The sequence below is a fragment of the Sapajus apella genome, unplaced genomic scaffold (assembly GCF_009761245.1).
Source record: "Sapajus apella isolate SASKATOON/1434 unplaced genomic scaffold, GSC_monkey_1.0 scaffold35, whole genome shotgun sequence".
Classification (NCBI taxonomy): domain Eukaryota; kingdom Metazoa; phylum Chordata; class Mammalia; order Primates; family Cebidae; genus Sapajus; species Sapajus apella.
Genome location: NW_022436975.1, coordinates 824,991 through 843,565, shown reverse-complemented (window position 1 = coordinate 843,565; position 18,575 = coordinate 824,991). Strand labels below are relative to the sequence as shown.

At 46.0% G+C, this 18,575-nt stretch overlaps 1 protein-coding gene across 1 annotated transcript in view; it reads right to left on the bottom strand.

Annotated features, from left to right (window-relative positions):
* The window catches only part of UBE2V2 (ubiquitin conjugating enzyme E2 V2), a 60,755-nt gene extending 53,331 nt beyond the window's left edge, over window positions 1-7,424 (bottom strand). Inside the window, exon 1 of the mRNA XM_032296038.1 lies at window positions 7,313-7,424. Within this exon, the coding sequence (XP_032151929.1) occupies window positions 7,313-7,409 (97 nt within the window). The 5' untranslated portion in view covers window positions 7,410-7,424. The remainder of the gene's footprint in view (window positions 1-7,312) is intronic.
* Window positions 7,425-18,575: the final 11,151 nt, after the last annotated feature.

Below are 18,575 nucleotides of genomic sequence, written 5' to 3'. Positions count from 1 at the left end.
CTCCCAAAGTGCTGGGGATTATACACGAGTCACTGCGCCCGGCCTAAGTGACTAATGTAAAACATTTCACGTTACAGCGTAATGTGATATCCTGGATGAGGTCCTGGGACAGCAAAAGGACATTAGGGAAAAACTAAGAAAATCGGAACTTTAATTAATAAAGTGTCAATACTGCTTCCTTTTGACAAATGTACCATACTAACACAAAAATTAATAGGGAAACTGAATGTGAGGTATATGGAAACTTTCTATACTATTTCACAACTTTTCTGTAAAAGTAAAACTACCGCTGGGCACAGTGGTTCATGCCTGTAATCCCAACACTTTGGGACACCAACGCAGGTGGATCACTTGAGGTCAGGTGTTCAAGACCAGCCTGGCTAACGTGGTGAAATCCTGTCTCTACTAAAAAATGCCAAAGTTAGGGCCAGGCGTGGCGGCTCACGCCTGTAATCCAAGCACTCTGGAGGCCAATGTGGGCAGATCACCTGAGGTTGGGCGTTCGAGACCAGTCTGACCAACATGGTGAAACCGTGTCTTTAAATTTATTAAAATAAAAAAAAAGGCCGGGCGCGGTGGCTCAAGCCTGTAATCCCAGCACTTTGGGAGGCTGAGGCGGGTGGATCACGAGGTCAAGAGATCGAGACCATCCTGGTCAACATGGTGAAACCCCGTCTCTACTAAAAATACAAAAAATTAGCTGGGCATGGTGGTGCGTGCCTGTAATCGCAGCTACTCAGGAGGCTGAGGCAGGAGAATTGCCTGAACCCAGGTGGTGGAGGTTGCGGTGAGCCGAGATCGCGCCATTGCACTCTAGCCTGGGTAACAAGAGTGAAACTCCGTCTCAAAAAAAAAAAGAAAAAAAAAAAAAAAGAAAGAAAGAAATGCGCAAGTTAGCTGGGTGTGTTGGTGGACACCTGTAATCTCAGCCACTCAGGAGGCTGAGGTAGGAGAACTGCTGGAATACAGGAGGTGGATGTTGCAGTGAGCCAAGATCACACCACTGCCCTTCAGCCCAGGCAAACAACAGCAAGACTCAGTCTCCAAAAAAAACTAAAACAGTTTTATCACGATTTTGTTTTTAACTATTGTACATACTTTTATGTCTAAACTAATTATTATTAATGGTGAAATGTAATAAAGTTTTGAATCATGAGTACTGAACAATATTACATTTCTATCCCAAGAGGAGCTTCTTAAGCCTTGTCCTGTAGAATCCTCCTGAATCCCAGGGGTGACTCTGTCTCTTGGAAAGGTGGAACCTAGATGAGGGCTACTTTCCCCTTTCATCTATGAGAAGGGTCTAAGAGTCTGAAACAATTGTGCTAGGAAGGGAAGTGTGAAAGGGAGTAACTAAGTTTCATGTTCTGAGAATATTCCAAATTCAGGGTTCCTCATAACGCAGAGACCATCAGACGGAGGGTAAAAGACCTGGATTCTAATCTTGCCTGTACTAATAACCACCTATATATTGTATAGCCTTTTATTTGTGTAAGCTTCTGTTTTCTCATCTACAAAATAAGAATACCAGATGGCATGGGCAAAAATCTTTCTGCTTAAAAGTCTCAGTCTGGCTAGGCACAGTGGCTCAAGCCTGTAATCCTAGCACCTTGGGAGGCAGAGGCAGGATGATTACCTGAGTCCAGTCCAGACTGGGTAACATATGAAGACCCTGTCCCTAAAAATAATTTAAAAGATTACCAGCTGGGCATGGTGGCTCACGCCTGTAATCCAAGCACTTTGGAGGCCAAGGCGAGCGGATCACCTGAGGTCAGGAGTTCAAGATCAGCCTGACCAACATGGTGAAACCCCGTCTTAAAAAAAAAAAAGTTTGCCGGGCGCGGTGGCTCAAGCCTGTAATCCCAGCACTTTGGGAGGCCGAGGCGGGTGGATCACGAGGTCAAGAGATCGAGACCATCCTGGTCAACATGGTGAAACCCCGTCTCTACTAAAAATACAAAAATTAGCTGGGCATGGTGGTGCGTGCCTGTAATCCCAGCTACTCAGGAGGCTGAGGCAGGAGAATTGCCTGAACCCAGGAGGCGGAGGCTGCGGTGAGCGGAGATCGCGCCATTGCACTCCAGCCTGGGTAACAAGTGAAACTCCATCCCAAAAAAAAAAAAAAAAAAAGTTCATCAGGCTGGGCACAGTGGCTCACACCTATAATCCCAGCACTTTGGGAGACCAAGGCCAGAGGATCACTTTAGGTCAGGAGTTCCAAGACCAGCCTGACCAACATGGCAAAACCCCGTCTCTACTAAAAATATAAAAATTAGCTGGGCATAGTGGCAAGAGCCTGTAATCCCAGCTACTTGGGAGACTGAGGCAGGAGAATAGCTTCAATCTGGGAGGCGGAGGTTGCGGTGAGCCAAGATCACGCCACTGCCCACTCTGTCATGGGTGACAGAGTGAGACTCTTGTCTCAAAAAAAAAAAAATTAGCCAGCTGTGGCAATGCATGCCTGTGTTTCCAGCTTCTCGGGAGGCTGACGTAGAAGGATCAACCAAGGCCAGCAGGTCGAGGCTGCAGTAAGCCATGATCACATGCCACTGCGTTCCAGCCTGGGCAACAAAGCAAGACTGTCTCAAAAAAAGAAAAAATAACTGGTTGTAGTGGCTCACACCTGTAATCTCAGCACTTTGGGAGGCAAAGGCAGGCAGATCACCAGGTCAGAAGTTCGAGACCATCCTGGCCAATATGGTGAAACTCTGTCTCTACTAAAAATACAAAAAATGGCCAAGCATGGTGATGCGCCTATAGTCCCAGCTACTCAGGAGGCTGAGGCAGGAGAATCGCTTGTACCCAGGAAGCAGAAGTTGAGTGAGCCGAGATCACGCCACTGCACTCCAGTCTGGGCAACAGAGTAAAACTCCATCTCAAAAAAAAAAAAAAGTCTCAGTCTAATTCCAATTTTTTCCTTCCAAAATTCTTTTCCAGTAAAAGGAAAGGTTAAAGGGGTTAAAGTATATGATGTACACTAAAGATCAAAACATATTTGTCAGGGTTTTTCTTTTTGGCCTCTTATCAAGATACTTTGGCTTAAACAAAAAACACAGGCCGGGCGCGGTGGCTCACGCCTGTAATCCCAGCACTTTGGAAGGCCAAGGCGGATAGATCACAAGGTCAAGAGATAGAGACCATCCTGGTCAAAATGGTGAAGCCCCGTCTCTACTAAAAATACAAAAATTAGCTGGGCATGGTGGCACACGCCTGTAGTCCCAGCTACTCGGGAGGCTGAGGCAGGAGAATTGCTTGAACCCAGGAGGCAGAGGTTGCCGGGAGCCAAGATTGCGCCACTGCACTCCAGCCTGGGTAACAAGGTAACAAGAGTGAAACTTCGTCTCCAAAAAAAAAACAACACAAAACACGTGCATTAGGCCAGGCTCGGTGGCTCATGCCTGCAAACCCAGCACTTTGGGAGGCCGGGGCAGGTGGATCACCTGAGGTTAGGATTTCAAGAACTACCTGGCCAACACGGTGAAACCCTATCTCTACTAAAAAACAATATACAATAAATTAGCTGAGCATGGTGGTGCATGCCTGTAATCCCAGGTACCCAGAAGGCTGAGGTAGAATTGCTTAAATCTGGGAGGCAAAGGTTGCAGTCAGCTGAGATCACGCCATTGCACTCCAGCCTGAGCAACAGAGACTCGGTCTCAAAAAAAAAAAAAGGTGCATTACATGCAACTACCTCGTCTAATTTTAAAAATTTTGAATTTTAAGCTGTATCACACTGCTTTCACAAATACACAGGTATTATTTACTTCCCCTGTTATCAAAAAGCAAACAAAAGTATAGCTAATAGCATAATTAAAACTAATTAGTAGGCCAGGCACAGTGGCTCACACCTGTAATCCCTGTACTTTGGGAGGCCAAGGCAGGTGGATTACTAGAGGTCAGGAGTTCGTGACCAGCCTGGCCAACAAGGTGAAACCCCGTCTCTACTAAAAATACAAAAATTAGCCAGGCATGGTAGCGCATGTCTGTAATCCCACCTACTGAGGAGGCTGAGGCAGGAGAATGCTTGAACCCAAGAGGCGGAGATTGCAGTGAGCGAAGATCACAGCACTTCACTCCAGCCCGGGCAAAGAAGCGAGATTCCATCTCAAAAAAAAAAAAAAAAAAAAAAAATCTAATTGTAGATGGGAGTGGTGGCTCACCCCTGTAATTCCAGCACTTTGGGAGGCTGAGGCAGGCGGATCACCTGAGGCGAGGAGTTCCAGACCTGCCTGGCCAACATGGTAAAACCCTGTCTACCAAAAATACAAAAATTAGCCAGGCGTGGTGGCAGGTGCCTATAATCCCAGCTACTCAGGAGGCTGGAGCAGAAGAATCACTTGAAACCAGGAGGTGGAGGTTACAGAAAAGAGAAAAAAATAAAAGATTAAAAAAAAAAAAAAAAAAACCCACAGTGGTAAAGGTTCTTCTGCACTCATCTCCCACCCAGTTTGACTATATTATTAATTATCTAACGTACAGAAAATGGATAAATAGAATACAAAACTGAATAGGGCAGGTTTTTAGCAATAGTTTCAAATCAAATTTCAGTGGTTTAAGAAAATTTCAGGGCTGGGTGTGGTGGCTCATGCCTGTAATCCTAGCACTTTGGGAGGCCGAGGTGGGTGGATCAACTGAGGTCAGAAGTTCAAGACCAGCCTGGCCATCATGGTGAAACCCCATCTCTTTAAAAAAAAAAAAAAAAAAAAGAAAAAGAAAATTTCATTAACTCTCTAAAATATGTTATCTCCTTAATTGCCCCAAGGTTTCAAATTTCCTAAGACTAAAAAGGAAGTAAAACTGTAACAGAATGCTGAAATTAAAATTAGAAAATACTGGCCAACTATGAGCACCTTGGGAGGCTGAGGTGGGAGGATCTCTTGAGCCAGGAATTTGAGACCAACTTCAAATGAGAAGTAGAAAGCATTGTCATTCAACATAGTGAGATCTCATCTCTATTTTTACAGAGAAAAAGAAAATAAAAACTCCCTATCTACAACATGCTAATAATTTATCAGTAAGGCCGGGCGCGGTGGCTCAAGCCTGTAATCCCAGCACTTTGGGAGGCCGAGGCGGGTGGATCACAAGGTCAAGAGATCGAGACCATCCTGGTCAACATGGTGAAACCCCGTCTCTACTAAAAATACAAAACATTAGCTGGGCATGGTGGCGCGTGCCTGTAATCCCAGCTACTCAGGAGGCTGAGGCAGGAGAATTGCCTGAACCCAGGAGGCGGAGGTTGCGGTGAGCCAAGATCGTGCCATTGCACGCCAGCCTGGGTAGCATGAGTGAAACTCCGTCTCAAAAACAAACAAACAAACAAAAATAATAATAATAATAATAATTTATCAGTAATCTTTATAATTTATATTCAACTTTCAAAACTAAAAGTCGTTAACAAAAAGTATTTGTCATTAATATCATCTAACCTTTGGTCTTTTCAAAATATTAACATTCACTCACATGTTTAGTGTTATGAAAAAATTGTGTTTAAACAAATAATGCAATCAACAAAATGAAAATGAAAACTATTACATTAAAATGCATTATTTTAGCCAGGCGCGGTGGCTCACGCCTGTAATCCTAGCACTTTGAGAGGCCGAGGTGGGCGGATCACGAGGTTAAGAGATCGAGACCATCCTGCCCAACACAGTGAAACCCCGTATCTGCAAAAATGCAAAAATTAGCTGGGCGTGGTGATGCCCGCCTGTAGTCCCAGCTACTCCAGAGTCTGAGGCAGGAGAATTGCCTGAAACCAGGAGGCGGAGGTTGCAGTGAGCTGAGATCGCACCACTGCACTCCAGCCAGGCACCTGGCGACAGAGCAAGACTCTGTCTCAAAAAAAAGAAAAAAAAAAACAACAAAAGAGCAACATTTTATTACTAAATTTTCAAAAATCTCTAAGAGGTCCTAAGCACAATTAAAAAGATATGACCCCATTAACTAGCACACAGATTTCAAACAGCAAGCACAGTAAAGTCGTAACACTAAAATTCCTTTTTTTTTTTTTTTTGGACACTTTCACTCTTGTTGCCCAGGTTGGAGTGCAATGGCGCGATCTCTGCTCACTCAACTTCCGCCTCCCGGGTTCAACCAATTCTCCTACCTCAGCCTCCCAAGTAGCTAGGATTACAGGCACGCGCCACCATGCCGGGCTAATTTTGTATTTTTAGTAGAGACGGGGTTTCTCCATGTTGGTCAGACTGGTCTTGAACTCCAGACCTCAAATGATCCGCCCGCCTCTGCCTCCCAAAGTGCTGGGATTACAGGCATAAGCGACCTCGGGAGGCTGAGGCAGGAGAATCGCTTGAACCCGGGAGGTGGAGGTTGTGGTGAGCTGAGCTCACGCCATTGGACTCCAGCCCCGGCAACAAGAACAAAACCCCGCCTCAAAAAAAAAAAAAGGATGCAGAATGTATTCTGAGGTACTACTCTGAATTAACAATTACAACATACATTCGAAGCCTTCCATTTCAGTAAATACAGATTTGAAAATTCATTTTATTATGCAATGATGGCATGAACTATTAAATCACACTGCTCTATAATCTAGTTTCAATGAAGTCTAGGAAAAGGCATATCCTATGTGTTAACATTTTTAAATGTGTAGTAAATTTTAACATTTTCGAAATGGTCTAAAACCTCAGCGTTAATACTTAATTATGTGCTCACAGGAAACCAAACATTGTATTCAGTAGGAAAGAGGAGTTGAACAGCTTATCTAAGAAACCACTTGTTCTTCAATTAGCTTTCGTCTTGCTCTGTGCTTTTATTTTGTTTGCACTGTTTTTCACTTAAATGAAAAAAAATACGTATTCAGTCAGGTAAGAATGATTCTCTATCCCTCCCTTATTTTAAGGAGCAACCGATCTCTACTCCCACACCAGTGTCAAGTAGAGTCCAGGGGAATGGGACCCCCACTAGGATCCAGGACACCTCTTGGCCTGACCCCTCTCCGGTATCGGAGGTTGACACCCGCCCACCTTGGGCCTCCTCGCCTCCCTCCCGTAGAGCCTTCAGCCCACAACTAGGACCGGCCCCCGCCGGACCTTGCGGGTGCACCCGCGCGGGAGACACCCCGCCCCCAGCCTGATGGCGCGCGGCCGACGCGCGAGCACGACCCGCCACCCCGACGGCCGCCGGGGGCCTCGGCGCCGGTCCCACCCGGTCCCAGGCTTCGCTCCGCGGAGAGCGCAGCATTCGAGACAGCGCTCTCGAGCTTCTCCCACAAAGTCAGAGCTCGGCCGCCAGCAGCAGGCGGAGAGGCAGAGCCAGGTCGGAGCGGAAAAGCAGGCAGCCCGGCCCGGGAACAGACCTGTGGAGACCGCCATCTTCTCCTGCAGCCCGACGCAGCCGCCCGCACGCACGCACGAGCCGTCGCGCGTCACTTCCGGGAGCGCGCCGCCCTGCATTCGTCATGGCGGACTCCGCCCCCGGCTGGCGCGGGGCTACCCGAGCCGTGACAGCGCGCACGTGGGCCGAGGTGTCGCCGGCCTTGCTGCTGTTTCCGCAATTCCTTGTGAATCTGCTCTAAAAACGAAACACTAAAGAAAAGTTCATGAGGGTCAGGAGCGGTGGCTCACGCCCTTTGCACTTTGGGAGGCCGAGGCGGGCAGATCACTTGAGGGCATGAGTTCGAAACCAACCTGGCCAACATGGCAAAACCCTCTCTGCTAAAAAATACAAAAATTCGCCTGACGTGGTGGCGCGCTCCGATAATCTCAGCTACTTGGGAGGCTGAGGCAGGAGAAATCGCTTGAACCTGGGAGGCAAAGTTTGCAGTGAGCCGAGATCTCGCCACTGGACTCCAGCCTGGGCGACAGAGCGAGACGCCGTCTCAAAAAATAAAAACAAAATAAGTGGGGCCGGGCGCGGTGGCTCAAGCCTGTAATCCCAGCACTTTGGGAGGCCGAGGCGGGTGGATCACGAGGTCAAGAGATTGAGACCATCCTGGTCAACGTGGTGAAACCCCGTCTCTACTAAAAATACAAAAAATCAGCTGGGCATGGTGGCGCGTGCCTGTAATCCCAGCTACTCAGGAGGCTGAGGCAGGAGAATTGCCTGAACCCAGGAGGCGGAGGTTGCGGTGAGCCGAGATCGCGCCATTGCACTCCAGCCTGGGTAACAAGAGCGAAACTCCGTCTCAAATAAAAAAAAAAAAAAAGTGGACATTGACGCATTTGCGTTGATAAATGATTCAAAAGAGTTGGACAAAGTTAAGGAGCAAGGGAAACTGAGATGGGAGGATCGCTTGAGCCCAAGAGGTGCCGCTGTAGTGAGCAGAGATCACTGCACTCCAGCCTGGGTGACAGAGGGAGACTCTGTCTCGAAAAAAAAAAAAAGGAAAGAAAGAAAATACAGGCTGGACGCTGCAGCTCACTACTTCTACTACTACTAATTTCTTCTTATTCTTATTCTTATTCTTATTCTTTCCTCTCTCTTCTTTCTTCTTTTTTTGAGACAGTCTTCGTCACCCAGGCTGAAGTGCAGTGGCACGATCTTGGCTCACTGCAATGTCTGCCTCCTGAGTTCAAGCGATTCTCCTGCCTCAGCCTCCCAAGTAGCTGGGACTACAGGCATACGCCACCATGCACGGTTAAGTTTTGTATATATTTGTTTTTAATTAGAGATGGGGTTTCGCCATGTTGGTCAGGCCGGTCTCAAACTCCTGACTTTGTGATCTGCCTCGGCCTCCCACAGTGCTGGGATTACAGGCGTGAGCCACCACGCCCAGCCAATTTTTTTTATTTTTAGTAGAGATGAGATTTCACAATGTTGGCCAGGCTGGTTTTGAACTCACGACCTCAGGTGATCTGCCCACCTCAACCTCCCAAAGTGCTGGGATTACAGGTGTGAGCCACCGCATCTGGCCCACAGTTCACTTCTGTAATCCTAACACTTTGGGAGGCTGAGGCAGGAGGATTGCTTAAGCCCAAGAGTTTGAGACCCCCGTGGACAACATAGTGATACCCTGTGTCTACATAAAATTGAAAAAAAAAAAAAAAAACAAACCTGACATGGCATGGTGGTTCATGCCTGTAGCCTCAGCTAGTCAGGAGGCTGAGAAGGGAGGATCACTTGAGCCAGAAGGTTAAGAAGTTAAGGTTACAGGCCGGGCGCGGTGGCTCAAGCCTGTAATCCCAGCACTTTGGGAGGCCGAGGCGGGTGGATCACGAGGTCAAGAGATCGAGACCATCCTGGTCAATATGGTGAAACCCTGTCTCTACTAAAAATACAAAAAAAAATTGGCTGGGCATGGTGGCGCGTGCCTGTAATCCCAGCTACCCAGGAGGCTGAGGCAGGAGAATTGCCTGAACCCAGGAGACGGAGGTTGCGGTGAGCCGAGATCGCGCCATTGCACTCCAGCCTGGGTAACAAGAGCGAAAACTCCGTCTCAAAAAAAAAAAAAAAGAAGTTAAGGTTACAATGAGCTATGATGGCACCACTGTAATACAGCTTGGGCAAAAGAATGAGACCCTATCTTTAAAAAAAAAAAAGAAAAAAGAAAGAAAAATAATACAGTATCCTTACAGTAAGCCACTCTAACTTGACAAGCCAAAATGAGACTGTTTTTCTCACAAAGGGACCTGATACAATAACCTAACTGAAATGCCAGGCTCAGTGGCAAGTCCCTGTAGTCCCAGCTAATCGGGAGGCTGAGGCTGGAGTATCGCTTGAGTCCAGGAGTTCTGGGCTGTAGTGTGCTGTGCCGATTAGGTGTCCACACTAAGTTCGGCATCAATATGGTGACCTCCCGGGAGCAGGGGACCACCAGGTGGTCTAAGGAGGGGTAAACCGGCCCAGGTCAGAAATGGAACAGGTCAAAACTCCCACACTGATCAGTAATGGGATGGGGCCTGTGAATAGCCACTGCACTCCAGCCCGGGCAACATAGCAAGACCCCATCTCTTAGAAAATAATAATAATAACCCAACTGAAATTTCTTACCAGTGCAGAGAAAAACTCTAATATTATCATCAAATTATTAAACTTCCCCCAAGTTTGTCTGCTGAGTTTTAGTGATCTCAGCATTACATACTTAGCAACAGCCTCTAGCTGACCTATCCTGAATATCCGTGTTTCCTAAACACCCCATTTATTATGTCTGTACTGATTGAGAAAACCAACATTTGCTTCCTTTTGCCTGCCACCAGATTGGTAGTAACTTTCATATTGATTGTCAGTAATGATTATCTGAAAATCAATTTCTAAGGCTATATCCAAGCTCTGCAGAAAAAAAGTGCGGTCATCCCATGTTGATGTACCTACCACAGGGAGTTATAGCAGGCAATGGTCCATTTACCAACCTGGCCAAGGATGCCAAGCCCACACACCACGGCCTGATTTTCAAAACCTACCAGAACCCAGCCTCCACTGACCTCTCCTAAGTGATTTCCCATCTCTGTCCAGTGGATGCCCACACTCAGCCAAGTGTGTTATTGCCGCTCAAGTGTGCTATTGCCACTGTACTGGTAGTTTCTCCACCTGAGATATTGTATCTCTCCTCCGCCTTTCAATATCCTGTCCTTCCTTAAGGCCCAATTGAAATCCCACTTCTCTGAATCTTTTCCTGATTTCTTTTTCTTGTCTTTTCGTTAAACTGATCTGCTTTTAGTCTGTACTAAGAAGTTAGTAAAGCAAAATAATATGTTCTCTCTGTAATATGAAAATCAGATCCATTTTAATCCACTTGACTTTTTTTTTTGAGATGGTGTCTTGCTCTGTCACTCTGGCTAGAGTGCAGTGGCACAATCTTGGCTCACTGTAACCTCCGCCTCTCAGGTTCAAGCAATTCTCCTGGCTCAGCCTCCTGAGTAGCTGGGATTACAGGTGCCCACCACCACACTTGGCTAATTTTTTTTTTTTTTTTTTTTTTGAGACAGAGTCTCCTGCTGTTGCCCAGGCTGTAGTGCTGTGGTGTGATCTCGGCTCACTGCAATATCTGCCTCCTGGGTTCAAGCAGTTCTCCTGCCTCAGCCTCCCAACTAGCTGGGACTATAGGCGTGTGCCACCATGCCCAGCTAATTTTTTTATATTTTTAGTAGAGACAGGGTTTCACCGTGTTGGCCAGGCTGGTCTCAAACTCCTGACCTCAGGTGATGCTCCCTCTCCGGCCTCCTAAAATGCTAGGATTACAGGCATAAGCCACTATACTCAGCCTCCACTTATCCTTCAGAGTTGTGGGGCCTCAATAGCCAAGACATTCATAAACCTTCCCACTAACAGGAAGCTCAGTTCATGCAATCAAAGCACACTCACAAACATGCACAGACACAAAACCTCATTATTTGCCCTGGGAACATTGGGGCCTTCTTGACATTTTAATGCTATCTCCTTGTAATTTCAATTTGGAGCTGGGCTTTCTCCTGTTGGGAACAAAGTTCAACCGTTTAAAATGCTTGGTCTAAAGCTTACTCTTCTCCACTTTCGTTATCTTTTCCCTGCTTAGGATGCCATCCAGTTATGGAATCTCATGGTTAACTCCCAGTGCTCATCCCATTTGACCTGCCAACAGTTTCAAGAACAATCAGCCATTCTGTTATCTGAAAACTAAATTATCTGTCTCCCTTTTTTTTTTGGGACGGAGTCTTGCTCTGTCATCAGGCTGGAGTGCAGTGGCACAATCTCAGCTCACTGCAACCTCCACCTCCCAGATTCAAGCAAATCTCCTGCCTCAGCCTCCTGAGTAGCTGGGACTACAGGTGCGCGCCACCATGCCCAGCTAAGTTTTGTATTTTTACTAGAGAAGGGGTTTCACCATGTTGGTCAGGATGGTTTCAATCTCTTGACCTCATGATCCACCTGCCTCAGCCTCCCAAAGTGCTGGGATTAGAGGTGTGAGACACTGCACCTGGCCAATTCTCTTTTTTTAAAAACAACATGTTATTTTGAAATATGTGTACATTATGGAATGGCTAAATCAAACTAATTAACATATGCATTACCATACACATCCTATTCTGGTAAGAACACTTGAAATCTATTCTCAGCAATTTGCAAGAATATAGTATGGTCTTATTAACTATACATCTCCTGAATTTATTCCTCCTGTCTAACTGAAATTTTGTATCTTTTCACCAACATCTCCCCAATCCCTCCCATACCCTGGTAACCACTGCCTGTCCTTTCCTTTTTCCTTTCCCCTTTCCTTTCCTATTTCTTTTTTTTTTAATATTCACCCAGGTGTGGGTGGGCTGAGTCTGAAAAGAGAGTCAGCCTCCTTTTTTTTTTTTTTTCTGAGGCAGAGTCTTGCTCTGTCGCCAGGTTGGAGTGCAGTGGCGCAATCTTGGCTCATTGCAACCTCCTGGACTCAAGCAATTCTCCTGCCTCAGCCTCCCAAGTAGCTGGGACTACAGGCATGTGCCAGCACGCCCAGACAATTTTTGTATTTTTTTAGTAGAGAGGAGGTTTCACCATGTTGGCCAGGATGGTCTCGATCTCTTGACCTCGTGATCCGCCCACCTCAGTCTCCCAAAGTGCTGGGATTACAGGCGTGAGCCACCGCGCCCGGCCTTTCCTTTCCTTTTTCCTTTTTTTTTTTTCTTTCTCTTCTCTTCTTCCCTCTCTACCCCCTCAGTTTCACCATATTGCCCAGGCTAGTCTTGAATTCCTGAGCTCAACCAATCTGCCCACCTCAGCCTCCAAAAGTGCTGGGATTGGGCCGGGCATAGTGGCTCATGCCTGTAATCCAAGCAGTTTGGAGGCCAAGGTGGGTAGATTACCTGAGGTCGGGAGTTCAAGACCAGCCTGACCAACATGGTGAAACCCCGTCTTAAAAAAAAAAAAAAAAGTGCTGGGATTACAGGTGTGAGCCACCATGCCTGGCCTTCATTCCTTACTTTTGAGTTGAACTTTTTTTGTATTCCACAAGTAAGTGAGATCATGTGATATTTATCTTTCTGTGCCTGGCTTATTTCACTTAACATAAGGTCCTCCAGGTTAATCCACGTTGTCACAGATGACAATACTTCTTTCTTTTTAAGGCTGAATAGTATTCTACTGTGTATATATTTGCCACATTATATTTATCCATTCATCCACTGATGGACACAAGTTGATTCCATGTCTTGGCTATTGTGAATAATGTTTGCAATGGTTTGGACTTGTCTCTCAAAGGTCAAGTGTTGGAAACTTAATCCCCAATGCAACAATGTTAAGAGGTACAACCCTTAAATAATGATTAGATCATGAGCGTCTGCTTCTTTTGCAAAATGTCTTTTCAGATCTGTTGCTGCCTTTTTTTTTTTTTTTTGAGATCTCACCTCACTGCAACCTCTGCCTCCCAGGTTCAAGGAATTCTCCGGCCTCAGCCTCCCAAGTAGCTGAAATTACAGGCATGCATCACCATACCTGGCTAATTTTTGTATTTTTAGCACAGATGGGGTTTTACCATGTTGGCCAGGCTGGTCTCAAACTCCAGACTTCAGGTGATCTGCCCGTGTTGGCCTCCCAAAGTGCAGGGATTACAGGCGTGAGCCACTGTGCCCCGCCAGAAGCGTTTTCTTTCTCAGTAAACAACAAATCTATTCTTGCTGAGGCCAAAATCCTTGCAGTCATCTGATTTTAATTTGCTTTCCCATATACCAGCAATCATCAAGTAGAATCTGAAATTTAAAACAGAATACTGAAACTGCCTTTGCAAGAACCATAACAGAAAAATATTACAATGAAAGAGATCTGACCTAACGGAAACCATGTTGCTTCTAACCCCCAGACTCTCCTTGTTCATTCTTGGGCGTAGGCTGAACTGACTTTGTTCTGTAAACAGGAACTGAGTTTACAGTTTAGCTTTGAAACAAAGACAATAATAGCCCTTTCCCAAAACAAGCCCCCTTCCTGCCTGGAGACCAGACTGCCTTTGCAGGACTAAGAATTTAGCCGCAAGATTAGAAATTATGGTTTAGGAGTCATGCAGCTGGAGACTGCAAGAGTCTAAACCTCTCCAAATTGCTCCTGGGAATAACATCACTATTGCAAAAACTACTATCAGTGCTTGAGATATTTTGCAGACACTGCACTTGATGCATCAGCTGGTACCACCCAGATCGATAAACTGGCTCATCTGGTCTTCTGGCCCCCACCCAGGAACTGACTTAGCTTGGACAAGAAGACAGCTTTGACTCCCATCTCTGACTCGACCAGTCAGAACTCCCAACTCACTGGCCGGCTACTCAGCAAATTATTCTTAAAAACTCCAGTCCCTAACTTCTTGGGGAGACTGATTTGAGTAATAGTAAAACTCTGGGCCGGATATGGTGGCTCATGCCTGTAATCACAGCTCTTTTGGAGGCTAAGGCAGGCGGATCACCTGAGGTCAGGAGTTCAAGACCAGCCTGGCCAACATGAAGAAACCCTGTCTCTACTAAAAATACAAAAAATTAGCTGGGTGTGGTGCTGGGTGCCTGTAATCCCAGCTACTTGGGAGGCTGAGGCAGAATTTTTTTTTGCTTTTTTTTTTGAGACAGAGTCTCACTCTGCCACCAGGTGCCAGGCTGGAGTGCAGTGGTGCGATCTTGGCTCACTGCAACCTCCACCTCCCGGGTTCAAGCAATTCTCCTGCCTCAGCCTCCCGAGTAGCTGGGACTACAGGCGCACACCACCATGCTCAGCTAATTTTTGTATTTTAGTGGAGACAAGGTTTCACTATATTGGCCAGGATGGTCTCAATCTCTTGACCTCATGATCTGCCTGCCTTGGCCTCCCAAAGTGCTGGGATTACAGGCGTGAGCCAGTGTTCCAGGCAGGAGAATTGTTTGAACCTAGGAGATGAGGGTGCAGTGAGCTGAGATCGTGCCACTGCACTACAGCTTGGGCAACAGAAGGAGACTCTTGTCTCAAAACAAAAACAAAAACACTCATGCAAACACTCATGCCTGTAATCCCGGCACTTTGGGAAGCAGAGGCAGGCAGATCACAAGGTCAGGGTTTTAAGACCAGCCTGTCCAACATGGTGAAACCCCATCTCCACTAAAAATGCAAAAGTTGCCGGGCGCTGTGGCTCACGCCTGTAGTCCCAGCTCTTAGGGAGGCAGAGGCAGGAGGATAGCTTGAGCCCAGGAGTTCGAGACCTGCCTGGGCAATATAGCGAGACCCCATTCTCCACAAAAAGGAAAAAAACAAAAAGACAAAAAAAAAAAAAAAAAAGCAAAAATTAGCCAGGCATGGTGGCAGGCGCCTGCAATCCTAGCTTTTCGGGAGGCTGAGGCAGGAGAATCACTTGAACCCAGGAGGTGGAGGTTGCAGTGAGTTAAGATCACACCACTGCACTCCAGCGTGGGTGACAGAGCAAGACTATGCCTTTAAAAAATAAAGAAGAATAAAAGCAAACTTTTATGATATCATTAAAGGAATGTCTGAGTGAAAGGTATGTGGAAATTATACTATTCTTTTTTTTTTTTTTTAAAGATGGGGTTTCACCATGATGACCAAGCTGATATTGAACTCCTGACCTCAGGTGTCCCACCCACCTCAGCCTCCCAAAGTGCTGGGATTACAGGCGTGAGCCACCGCGCCCGGCCAGAAATTATACTGTTCTTGCAACTTTTTTTTTTTTTTTGAGACAGAGTTTCACTCGTTACCCAGGCTGGAGTCCAATGGTGTGATCTCAGTTCGCTGCAACCTCCGCCTCCCGGGTTCAAGCAATTCTCCTGCCTCCCGAGTAGCTGGGACTACAGGCATGTGCCATCACGCCCAGCTAATTTTTGTATTTTTAGTAGAGACGGGGTTTCACCGTGTTGACCAGGATGGCCTTGATCTCTTGACCTCGTGATCCACCCGCCTCAGCCTCCTAAAGTGCCGGTATTATAGGCGTGAGACACTGCACCCGGCCTTGTTCTTACAACTTTTGTGTAAGTTTGAAATTATGGTGGCATTTTAAGGGTTTCTTAGATTTAATAAGCAACAGCAGTTTTTTTAAAATTTTTTTTATAAAAGTCAGTCAAATTTAGCAGTAGGGGGTTGTATACCAACTTTAGTGACACTAATGTTAATAAGTTCTGTTAACCCACTACCATCGGGTCAGCCGCAAGAGCAGTTTTTTTGTTTTGTTTTGTTTTGTTTTTTTTGAGACGGAGTTTCGCTCTTGTTACCCAGGCTGGAGTGCAATGGCGCGATCTTGGCTCACCGCAACCTCCGCCTCCCGGGTTCAGGCAATTCTCCTGCCTCAGCCCCCTGAGTAGCTGGGATTACAGGCACGCGCCACCATGCCCAGCTAATTTTTTGTATTTTTAGTAGAGACGGGGCTTCACCATGTTGACCAGGATGGTCTCGATCTCTTGACCTCGTGATCCACCCGCCTCGGCCTCCCAAAGTGCTGGGATTACAGGCGTGGGCCACCATGCCCGGCCCAACAGTAGTTTTTAAAAGTATTTCCTAACGGATGTGCTGAGAGTAATTACATTCTAGGCTTCCTCATTCCTCTTCTTAGCCTGCACTCCTTTAGATGGAGTTGGTTTTATCTATGATGGATGCTGAGGGAGAATGGCACATGGATTCTCCAATTAAAGCAAGCCATTCTAATTAGCAAGACTAGATATCTTCCAGAGTCAATGTCTGAGGGAAAATTTCAAATGGAATGACATATTGTAGTCTAAAAATTCAAGACAATTAAGCTGAAATTATATCATCTTAGTATGAATAATCCACACTGTCCTGACTTTTCACAGTAACAACTAAGATTTTTTGAGCATTTCTTGTGTTCCATCCACTGTTCAAAGCATTCCGCGTTTTGGGTAAATGGTGAGTGGGATTTGAACCTGGGCAGTTTTGCGCCTGCACTCAGTATTTATAGTATAAACCAGCTTCTACAGATAGGGAAGATGCTCTTCCACCCAAAGCAGTGCTCTCAATCTTTTCCGACAGCACTGATGTCAGGCATACCTGATGTGCAGGTTGGGTTCCATGAAATCACGAGGCATACCCTCCGGAAGAATTTATGGGGCATAACTCTTGTTCCTCTTATTCCTCCACTCCCCAGACTGATACTTCACTGTTCTCAAAAATGCCTTCTGACAACTTTTACACCTTCACCCTCTTTTTTTTTTTTTTTTTTTTTTGAGACAGTCTTACTCTGTCATGCAGGCTGGAGTGTAGTGGCATGATCTCTGCTTACTGCAACCTTTGCCTCCCGGGTTCAAGCGATTCTCCTGCCTCACCCTCCCAGGTAGCTGGGATTACAGGCGCCTGCCACTGAGATGGGGTCATTTTTTTTGTATTTCTCTTTTTTCATTATACTTTTAAGTTCTGGGGTACATGTGCAGATCATGCAGGTTGCACAGATATACATGTGCCATGGTGGTGTGCTACATCCACCCCCCACCATCATCTACATTAGGTATTTCTCCTAATGTTATCTCCCCCCAACATCCCCACACCCTGCTATCCCTCCCCTAGCTCCCCCACTCTCTGACAGGCCCGTGTGTGAGGTTCCCCTCCCTGTGTCCATCTGTTCTCATTGTTCAACATCCATTTGTGAGAACATGTGGTGTTTGGTTTTCTGTTCTTGTGTCAGTTTGCTGAGAATGATGGTTTCCAGCTTCATCCATGCCCCTGTAAAGAACATGAACTCACTTTTTTATGGCTGCATAGTATTCCATGGTGTATATGTGCCACATTCTTTATCCAGTCTGTCATTGTTAGGCATTTGGATTGGTTCCAAGTCTTTGCTATTATAAAGTGCTACAATAAATGTGTGCACTTGTCTTTATAATGGAATGTTTTATAATCCTTTATATACCATTGCTGGGTCAAATTGTATTCCTACTTCTAGACCCTTGAGGAATTGCCACACTGTCTTCCACAATGGTTGAACTAATTTACACTCCCACCAACAGTGTAAAATCGTTCCTTTCTCCAGTCTCTCCAGCACATTGTCTCCTGATTTTTTTTTTTTTAATAGATGGGGTTTCACCATGTTGGTCAGGCTGGTCTTGAACTCCCGACCTCAGGTGATCCACCCACCTTGGCCTCCGAAGTGCTTGGATTACAGGCGTGAGCCTCCACGCCCGGCCTGTCTCTTGATTTTTTCTTTTTTTCTAAGAAGATAGGGTTTCTCCATGATGGCCAGGCTGGATTTGAACTCCTGACCTCAGGTGACCCACCCACCTTTGCCTCCCAAAGTGCTAGGATTACAGGTGTGAGCCACCATGCCCGGCCATCTCCTGATTTTTTAATGATCACCATTCTAACTGGCATGAGATGGTATCTCAATGTGGTTTTGATTTGCATTCCTCCAATGACCAGTGAGGATGGGTTTTTTTTGTTTGTTTTCTGCATAAATGTCTTTTGACAAGTGTCTGTTCATATCCTTTGCCCACTTTTTGATAGGGTTTTTTCTTATAAATTTAAGTTCTTTGTAGATTCTGAATATTAGCCCTTTGTCAGATGGTTAGCTTGCCAATTTTTTTCCCATTCTGTTGGTTGCTGGTTCACTCTGATAGTTTCTTTCGCTGTGCAGAAGCTCTTTAATTAGATCCCTATTTTGGCTTTTGTTGCCATTGTTTTTGGTGTTTCAGTCATTAAGTCCTTGCCTATGTCTATGTCCTGAATGTTATTGCCTAGGTTTTCTTCTAGGGTTTTTA